The sequence below is a fragment of the Frankliniella occidentalis genome, unplaced genomic scaffold (genome assembly GCF_000697945.3).
Source record: "Frankliniella occidentalis isolate FOCC.00 unplaced genomic scaffold, Focc_3.1 Scaffold33, whole genome shotgun sequence".
NCBI classification, from domain to species: domain Eukaryota; kingdom Metazoa; phylum Arthropoda; class Insecta; order Thysanoptera; family Thripidae; genus Frankliniella; species Frankliniella occidentalis.
In genome coordinates, this window is record NW_026267163.1 from 451,439 (window position 1) to 461,090 (window position 9,652).

Below are 9,652 nucleotides of genomic sequence, written 5' to 3' on the forward strand. Positions count from 1 at the left end.
GAGGAGGCAAGGACGGTCGCACACGAGAGGGAAGGACCAGGTGGAGGACCTCATACCAGCTTGACCCCTCCTGGAGCCTGATCCGGTTCACTGAACTATTGTTTACGTGTACATAGTGTATTTTGGCTAACAACGGAGGAAGAAGAATATAGTGGGTCGAACATGAACGTTCTCGATGGGTCGAGAGCTTCACGACTCTACGTCACTTTGGTAGTGAAGGGAAAGGCTCGACCAATCAGCAACACCTTTTATGTTCTACCCGCTATTCTTCTTCCTCCTTCTGCTAATATACACTCGACACGGCAAAATAAAAAGAAATTGTGATGGAAATTGAAATATATTATGGCTAGTTTTTTATTTTTACAACCATCTCATCACGCATTTTTCGTCGCCTATTGAATGCATTCTCATGAAAATGAAATTGGTTGTCACAAGCGGCCGCTCTGTGGTATTGATAGCGAGAGGGGAAGGTTGGTGGGGGGGAGGGGGGGACTATTGCCTTTCTGCTAGAGATGGTCTCTTGGGGACTGTCTAAAAACAATTAGCCATGTTATTCTCATTTTCATCACGATTGTTTTTTAAGTGTAGTCAAGTCACCAGGCCCAGTGCTAGGCCCAGACGGGCTTTGACCGAGCCGGACCGAGCCGCCGCCTCAGCGCTTCTGCACGGCCTGCGACTGCGTTTGCGCGTTTGCGGGTTTCGTGACGGAGAGCCCACCCCACAGAAGACTACGCCGCGCAGCAGGTCGCCGCCGTGCGCAAGGGCGTCTTCTGCATCTGTCTGTGTCGGGCGTCGGGCTCGAGAGTACACGTGTACTGTGAATATACACTCAAATAGTGAACATAACTGAATAGTCACTGAATACTGAATAATCGCTAACGTCAACAGAATATTGAAGATATTAACTCCCTCGTGAATCGTTAAAACTCGGAAGTTGGTGCCTCCTTTGTCGGGCTGCTGCTAACTCTAACCCCAAGCGAGTTGCTCGAACCGGACAACCGGACCCTTATTCCACGGTAAAAACAATTTTCTCATTTTTCGAGGGAAAAGGGAAAACTTTGAGGAACTCCCATGGTTTGACAAAAACTCCTCATTTCGAGGAAGTCTCCTTAAAGATTGTGGGGTTTTTCCTCATTTTTTGAGAATATTCCTCAAAATCTGAGGCGAGATCGGAGGACTCTTCCTCAAACATGGGAGTTCCTCAAAGTTTTCCCTTTTTCCTCAAAAAATGAGACATTGTTTTTACCGTGTCTGTCTCGCTCGCACCTGCGCGTTCCGAGTCCGTCGTGTGCCCAAATGAAAACTAACTGCAGTCTATGGGAAGCGAACGGCCGTTGATAGGGGACTCGAAACGCGTCATTTCGATGTTGTGGACGTCTCGCTTGTCCTCTGCTCACGTGCAGGATCCATCGGGGTCAGGGGCGGCGGCAGGAAGGCCAAGTGCGTCGCCGCCCCGTCCTCGAGCCCATAACCCCCTTGTTTCCCCGATGTCCGAGTGCATAATCACTGACGTACAACATAACTTTCGCGGCGGTGCAGGCGCGGATTAAGGGGAGGGGCGAGGGGGGCGACTGCCCCCCTGTCGTCTCTAGACAGCCGCCTGAAAAGTATGCAATTTGTTCTACAAAACCCCTTGTATGTAGGCACCAGCAGTGCGTCGGCTCTCTGTCAGCTATGGACCTTAATTCGCGGCCGCGCCTGCGGCGTTGATCTGGGGGTCATGTCAAAACAGCGCCCTCTATCAGTGGGATGATTCTGGGGGCGCAACCACCTCATCTCCTCACAATGCCCCTCTCCCGCAACTGCGGGGTTATTAGCGATCAACAGTCGTAACCGATCTTCGACTCTTTTTTAGCTGATGATATTGTTATGAGTATACTGTTAACAGAAAGGCAGGTATGCGATACCCGAAAAAGAAATGATAGTATGGCGCAGCGGGCTGTTTGGTGCAAATTATTCTTAAGTGTATTGATCTGCATGGTGTTTTGTGAATTATTTAAACTTTTTTGTAAGTGGATTGCAGATTGTTTTTTTTTATGACAGAGTTGCGGTATACAGGCGGCGTCGAATCATAACACATTAAGTGCAATAGAAGTACGTGCAGTAAACAGGGGCACACAAACAGAGGACAAATAGGCAGTCGGTTAAGTCTAAATTTTACGTTTCATAAAGATATTTTTGTTATCCAAGGGTAGTTCTCTCCTACCTTCTCTCTCCTCCCTTCACTCGCTCTCACTCTTTCTACCCCGCCCCCCTCCTTTCCCACCAGTTTAGCGAGCGATTATTGCTCTGATATCAAACTTGGTAATGAAGTTCAAGTACTATTTGAGCTTTCGAATAACCCGTGTGTGTGCCAATTAGTCCATCTGTTACGACGTTATGAGGAGCTAATGCCGAAAAAGGGAAATGAGATGCTTTGTTGCGATGAGCTTCCTATTTGGAGTCGTACACAGGCGTCATTCACAGTCAAACGTCAGACAACACAGACGGCCACGTGAGATCCGAGGTGCCTTGACCCTTTGTCATTCTTCGGTGGCCAATAAACTGTCGGTGGAGTCCCCTGAACAATTATCAGCTGTTGCGATGCAGTCATTCAAACTAGATGTCGGAAAATAGTGACTTAGAAATTCATATCTCATATTCAGACCAGTTATTAGCCCGAATTGTGTGGGGTGAGTAATCTGCTGCGCGGTCTTTCTCTGGTTATTCTGTATCGGATGCAGGTGTGGACGGGTTGCATAATCTAACGGGGCCGTAGGTAAGGTGTCTTGGCGAGCGACGTTCGGCAAACCCGCCTACCCGCCTGCACGCCTGAGTTCAGTGTATTCGGGGTATTCGGGGTATAAGCAGGAGAGAAAGGTTCACGTCACCCTTTTCGTCTAATTCTGCCTCCTATACCGAAATGTCCGAATTCTCTGTTGTTTTTTTTAACAGTGAGGAAGGTGATGGTTTCTTCCACCGTTTCGGGTAGAGGTCGCTCTAAACAAGCAAAATTAGAATTTGCAACACGTCCCAGAACAATCCTCTTGGGGCCTATTGCCAAATGTATGAGCGAGTGAGGGGCAATAGCCCATCTCACCCGTTCGACAGGTACGAACAAGAGACATTCTAGAAATCGGGAGCTTCACTGGTAAAACAAAGGTGCTAAGTCGCGCCTTTCCTGGGGCATTAAACAGCCCAAAAGGTGCTGAAAATTTGTGCCTTTGTTTTAGTGGCTTTGTAAAGGCACTAAAAGCTTAGTGCCTTCTAAAGGTAGGAGTTAGCACCTTTGTTTTTCCAGTGTATGTCGAACGTTCCTTTGCCGTTAACCGCGAGGGCAAGAAGCCATCGGTGCCACAAAAATATGCTACCGTCGACTAAATTAAGGACGAGGAATACGAATATTTTGTTACAAATTGGCGACAACCCCTTATTTTGAGTGGACGCAAGTCGGACTTCCAGTATTTTTGTTCTTCGAGATGTCGAACTGCGTGCGGGTGAAATGCTCTATTATCTCTGTCCAGATCGGCCCCTGGAGCAATCCAGCGGGAACCCCCTTTTGGTTGACAACTATCCGGGTTTGTGTGGAGTAATCCGTCCTTGCGGACTTTTTTTGTTGTCGCTTTGCATCGCGTGGCCTATACAGACATTTTGGAGCACACGGTATGGGAAAAAAATACACGAGTGCAGAGTGCTTATGGCAATTTGTTGGCTCGTGATCGCTCACGATCGTCCGCGATCAGCATTCGTATGTGATGCGTACAGTAAGGACTTGGGATGAGCTCATGCGGCCGCATTTCCGTCCCATTCCCGTCCCACGGCGGAAGGGCGGCGCGGGGGTTGGCGGGCCGGGGCGTTCGGGGCTGGGGCGCGTGAGGCAAGGCCGTCCACGGCGTCGTCGTCGGGTCAGAGCGGAGCCGTCATCAGTCCGACCAGGTCCGACCCACCCGCAGCGGCCTCCAGGGTGCCCCTCATAAGCAGCCCAGTGCTCAGACGTAGCGGTGTCGTGGTGGACGCAGGTCCTCCTCATCAGTGCTTCAACAAGTGTCGTACGGGAAGCAGCAAGCGGCCAGCAGCGAGCACCCAACAGCTCGGTGAGTGCGCGGCGCTCCCTGCGCAAGTAATGTGCTCGCGAAAATGATAAACGCGTGTGGCGGCCCGGGCACCTGTATGTATGGTGTAGGTGTCGGACTTTTAGCGCCGGTGTCCACTTGTAGCGTCCTGTCCGATTTAATTTAATTTTGAATTTTTTGCCATACGCGCTTTCAGTTATGGAATGTCATATAGACTTTGAGTTTGTCGTTGAAAGTAGATCCCAAGCGAGTGAATATCATGGTGTGCGAGTGCACACAGCGCTATTATTGGTGAAAAGTTGTGTAATAAGCAACAGGCGGCTAATACACAGTGAAAATTGTAACAGGCCAGGCCAGGCTGGCAGGGGTCCGGAAACCTAACTGTCTTTCTCTCGGCACCCCGCACCCCTTTTAGGGCATGGGGTAGGTGGGTTTCTTTTACCACGGCACCTTATTAGAAAATAGAGACATACTGTTACTGTTGTTGAGCCTATGATAAACATATCCACGTCGATGGAATTTTTCACGGTGCAGGTAACTATACTACGAACGGCATCCAAATATCTTCATCCGCCTAAATATGATAGTAGACAAAGAAGCCTTCACCCAAAAGTGGGTAATTTTCGTACGGCCCCTAATGTATCATCCGTGACGTGGCGGTGGCAGCCCAGCAGCAGCTCATCACGCTAAGCGAACTCACGCCGGAGCGGAGAGGAGCGAGAGTTGGTGGTTAGTCGTGAACCTTTTCAGGAGCAGAACCATTTTTTTTCACTAAGTGCCCGTAAAATGCGTCATAGGCGCACTGACAACAGTAGTCTGGCATTTCCGATAGACACTCATCCCGCCCGAGACACTCTGTGACAACTTGCCAGTCTCGTGTTCGTCTGCCTTACTTCTGTCTTAGTACTTTCAAACAAAATCAAGCAGACAGAAATAATATTGTCTTTGTCGCTGATTCATGATTGATTGCCATACTGCATGTGTTATGGCAGACCCGATGGTGGGAAATGAACTCTGTAAACACGTGAACTTTTGCGTCGAGTGGAGTCACGGGGCGGGGAAAGGGGAAAGTGGTCGGGGAGGGAGGAGCAGACTGCTGAGGGTAGTGGTATTAAGTATCGCCCACAGCCGCGCCACCCCGCCACGCCCCGCCACGCCCCGCTGCGCCCCGCCACCACCCCCAGCGCCTCGTAACCACCTGGTTCTCGTTTCGGTGCTGCGGGTTGCACTTCTCGGAGGTGCTTGTCCTCAAAGATTATGACGACCACGTTCCCCCGGCATCTCGTTTGTCGATCCCACCGAGTTACGAGGGTCGATCGGCGCGTATAGCTTACGCCACACGCGGGTCTGGGTGGCCGCGGTGGGGGGAGGGGCGGGGGACGCCACCCCTACACTTCGCGGACTCGTTTCCTCCCCTCTTTCTGCCCTCCTCTCTCTGTCTCTCTCTCTCGTCTCTCTCTCACTACCACAACCCCTCTCTCCGCCCTCGAGTACATTACTCGCGAGGCATGCACCCGCAACAGCGGCACTTTCACCTGGCTCGCGGCCCGGCCCGCCCCGGGTCCGAGCTCACCATGAGCTCGCCCATCACCCGCCGGCTTGTGGCTCTAGGCCTATATGGGCGGGCGCGGACGGACTGTCCAAACTGCGCAAGCTCCCCCGAATCTCTCTGTCAAAGCCTCTCCGCAAGCCGCAATTATTACGTGCTCGATGTCTATCATGGAGTGGCGGTTTTGATGCGTTCTGATGGCAGCGGGCGATGAAAACATGAAGAAGCCCGCGGTCGCGGCGCGCCCGGCCGGCCGGCCCGGCCCGGCGGAGCCACGTGACGTGTGTATCGTGACACGTGAGCTCCAGGTCGTCAAGCCCGCACACGGGGGAAATGAATTGCTTATTGCGCCGGCATGAAAACTGTTGTTCCAGTCGGTGAAGGGGTGCAGCAGCTGCACTGCAGCCGCTCTCTGCTGCCTTCGGGGCGAGAGGCCCCCTGAGACTCTCTCTCATTCTGAGCGGTGGACCTGCTGCACCTGCTGCAGCAGCAATTTCACCGAAAACTTTTGAACAGGGCGCCGGCGGCGCCGGCGGTCACCCGGACTTGTCATTGTCACGGCCGGGCCGCGACCGCGATCTCCTTCTCTGGCCGGTGTGGACCCCAATGTCAGGGTCAGTCTGTGGCCGCGGGGACTGCCCTAGTGCCCCGCCCCGCCGGGTGTTCAATATTGTCACCGCCGCGGCCGGGCAGGGCAGTCCACAGCACAGTAGCCCACGGGACGGTCTAGCGACGGGACCGACACGACGCCGCCGCGACGCACAGCCTCCGGGCCCTGCGGCTGCTGCGGCGCGTCACCCTTCAGGCCAAAGGAAAGTCGCGGCGGGCTTTTGTCCGCGGGTGGCGCGCGGCGCTGGCTGGTCGAACGTATACGAACGGCGAGCACAAGACCGGAGGAAGGGGAAGGGAGGGGGCATCACGAGGGAGATGCTGGCGCGCCGAATAAAGGAGGTCATTTCCTCGTCATTTCACTCTAACGACTTGAGCGCGACGACGCGCAGGGCCCCGACGACGCGCGTGTCCAGGCTCACGTGGTTTTTGGAGGAGACGAGGATGACGCGCTCTCGTGGCTCCCCGAGCCTGGAGCCCCCGCGCTGTCGTGGACGTCAGTCGTTTGCGAAGTGTCTGCTTGGACGAAAGTACACGGAAGAAAATTCAAAACTAAAAAAAAAATATTAGTGCTCAAATTTTAAAGCTGTGTACAGCAACAACAAAAATAGTCTGCAAGCTAGAAAGAAAAACGACGTTGTACTGAAGCTAGAATAATATGAAAACGTAGAGGGTGGTCAACTCCACAGACCCCTTCCTTTATTTTGCTTATACTGTACCGAATGCAGGCGCGCGGGCGGGCTTGCCTGCCGTCGCTCACCGCGGCGCCTTACGGCCCCGTGCGCGTATGCAACCCGTCCGCACGCCTACATCCGGTACAGTATAAGCAAAATAAAGGAAGGGGTCTGTGGACCACCCTGGTCTTGTGATACGTCGAAACAATTGAGTATTTTGTGGCGTTTCAAATGTACACATTTCCATGCGGATGGGGGGATGGTGCGTTGGTGCGTGTGCGTGGGAGGCGCGTTTCTCTCATGTAACACACCCGCCCCGCGCCCGCGGCACAACAGGTCCCATTCCATTCCAAATTGCACAATTGCGGCGGGTGCCTAGCTGGGCGCGCCGCGGGCCCCGCCGCCCCTGCTGCTGCTCGTCCCGTCCGTCCCGTCCGACTTGTCCACCATGACTTAGCACGCCGCCGTACCGGCAGCGGGGCACGGCCCGGCACGGGGCCGCTTCAACGGCGTGAAAGTCCGTTAGCCGTCGCGAGTGCCGGGCCGGGCCGGGCAACGGCGGGAGACTCGGCGAAATGACCCCCGCCTCCGACGAGCACAGCAAGACCCCCGGGCCCTATACACGCGCAGCAAACTTGCCGGAAGCGTACAAAACATGTTTGTGGCGTGCACGCTGCGCGCACGGCGGGCGATGCGGCGCGAGCTCGGTGCGTCCACAAATGCAAATCAAATCGGAACCGCGTCGCGCCCGACCCTTTGAAGGACGCGACGCGACGCACGCCGGCGGTGCCCGATGACGGCCAGCCGCCCATCTCGCCGCGCCCGCCACAGCCGGCAGCGCCGCGCCCAGCCCCGCCCCGCAGCGCCTCCCGCCGCCGTGACTCGCCACTTCAGCGATGGCACACAGGCGCCGTGTGCGAAAGGGCTCAGGGCGATTTCCCTTCATGGCTTTAGTAGCGGGCCGTTTCTTCCCAAACGCACCGTCCCATCTGCCGTGTCATTCACTTTATGACCCCCCCCCCCTTCCCCCTTTCTCTCTCTCCCGGACGAATGTGCCGTTTGAACGCGGCCTACCGAGCCCTCTCCTAACAGACACCGCGTTGCTTATTGTTCCAGATTAACAATTGGCCATGGCGCCTAACGTGACCAGCACGACGACGCTGTTCATGGCCGAGGCGGCAGTCTGCCCGACGTCCAAGCTGACGACCCTCCGCCGGCCCAGCTCTGCGACGATGCCCTCCATGGTCCCCGTCGGCCAAGCCGTCGGCAGCCCCGCGCCACCCACAGCCACGACCATGGCCTCGGCCAAAGCCTCGGTCGTCGACCGTCCGGTCGCGGAGGACCCTTACGCATGGCACATCGTCTGGAGGAACGTAATCGCCTTCGCGTACCTCCACTACGCGGCCGTCCGCGGCCTCTACGTGTTCTTCTCGGGCGGCATCGCCTTCCCGACGTACCTATGGAGTGAGTACCTCCCAGCCTCCCCCTGCCTCTCCCCAAGCTGTGCCCGAGCTCTCGCTTAACCTCGCCCCTTTCCTCCCCACAGCCGCAGTGCTTGTCGTCCTCTCGGCCCAAGGCATCACCGCCGGCGCGCACCGTCTGTGGGCGCACCGCGCGTACAAGGCCAGGCTCCCGCTCCGAGTGCTGCTCATGCTGTGCCAGACGCTGGCCTTCCAGGTGAGCCACCCTCTCCGTCCGAGGCCCTCCTTGTCGCCTATAGCCCTTCTCTCCCGCTTGAGGCTAACAGACTCCCCTCTATTCCAGAACCACATCTACGAGTGGGTGCGCGACCACCGCGTCCACCACAAGTTCACCGACACCGACGCCGACCCGCACAACGCCTCCCGAGGCTTCTTCTTCTCGCACATGGGCTGGCTCATGGTGCGCAAACACCCTGACGTGAGGCGCAAGGGCGCCGGCGTGGACATGAGCGACCTCGAACAGGACTCCGTCGTCATGTTCCAGAAGAAGTAAGTAGTGCCTCACCGTCACCGCCTCCATGGAGTGTGCTCTGGTCGAGGTCCGCAGTGTCTCACCGTACTTGTTTGCAGGTCGTACCTGGTCCTGATGCCCCTGATCGCCTTCTTCCTCCCCGCCTACGTGCCGTACAAGTTGTGGGGCGAGAGCTTCTGGGCCGCCTACTACGTCAGCTCCATGATGCGCTACGTCCTGAGCCTGCACGGGACATGGCTCGTCAACTCTGCCGCACACATCTGGGGCATGAGGCCCGTCGACAAGTAAGTCACACTGCTCCGTCCGCTTTGCATACCTCGACTAAGTCAGGTGGCTCATGACTTGCTTCTTGTTCCCCCAGGAGCATCTCCCCGACCGAGAACTACTTCGTGGCGCACGTCGCCTTCGGCGAGGGCTGGCACAACTACCACCACGTCTTCCCCTGGGACTACAAGGCGGCCGAGCTGGGCGACTACTACGGCAACATCACCACGGCCATCCTCGACTTCATGTGCTACATCGGCCAGGCTTACGACCTCAAGACCGTGTCCAAGGAGATGGTGGAGCGGCGAGTGGCGAGAACGGGTGACGGCACGCACCCCAGTGTCCAGGACAAGCAGCAGCCCCACCACCATCACCACCACCACCACCACGGCGACGAGGTGTGGGGCTGGGGCGACAAGGACATGCCCCAGGACGACGTCCTCGGCGCCACCATCATCAACAAGAGCGATTAGGTGGCCCGGTTCGGGCCCACCCCGCCAACGCAAACGCCACTCCACGCCGCGCCACGACGGGCTGGGCCAGTCCGGGAC

General features: G+C 56.1%; 1 protein-coding gene across 2 annotated transcripts in view; it reads left to right on the forward strand.

The window, feature by feature from the left end:
• LOC113208404 (acyl-CoA Delta-9 desaturase-like) overlaps positions 1 to 9,646 on the forward strand; it is a 25,180-nt gene extending 15,534 nt beyond the window's left edge. The window contains exons 1-6 of one of the 2 annotated variants that reach the window (XM_026425362.2): positions 3,874 to 4,073; positions 8,001 to 8,348; positions 8,431 to 8,561; positions 8,649 to 8,854; positions 8,936 to 9,121; positions 9,199 to 9,646. In XM_026425362.2, the coding sequence (XP_026281147.1) occupies positions 8,015 to 8,348; positions 8,431 to 8,561; positions 8,649 to 8,854; positions 8,936 to 9,121; positions 9,199 to 9,574 (1,233 nt within the window). In that variant the 5' untranslated portion in view covers positions 3,874 to 4,073; positions 8,001 to 8,014 and the 3' untranslated portion in view covers positions 9,575 to 9,646. Of the gene's footprint in view, positions 1 to 3,873; positions 4,074 to 8,000; positions 8,349 to 8,430; positions 8,562 to 8,648; positions 8,855 to 8,935; positions 9,122 to 9,198 lie in introns of those variants that run through there. The other variant, XM_026425364.2, reaches the window with a different exon arrangement.
• The last annotated feature ends 6 nt before the right edge of the window (positions 9,647 to 9,652 follow it).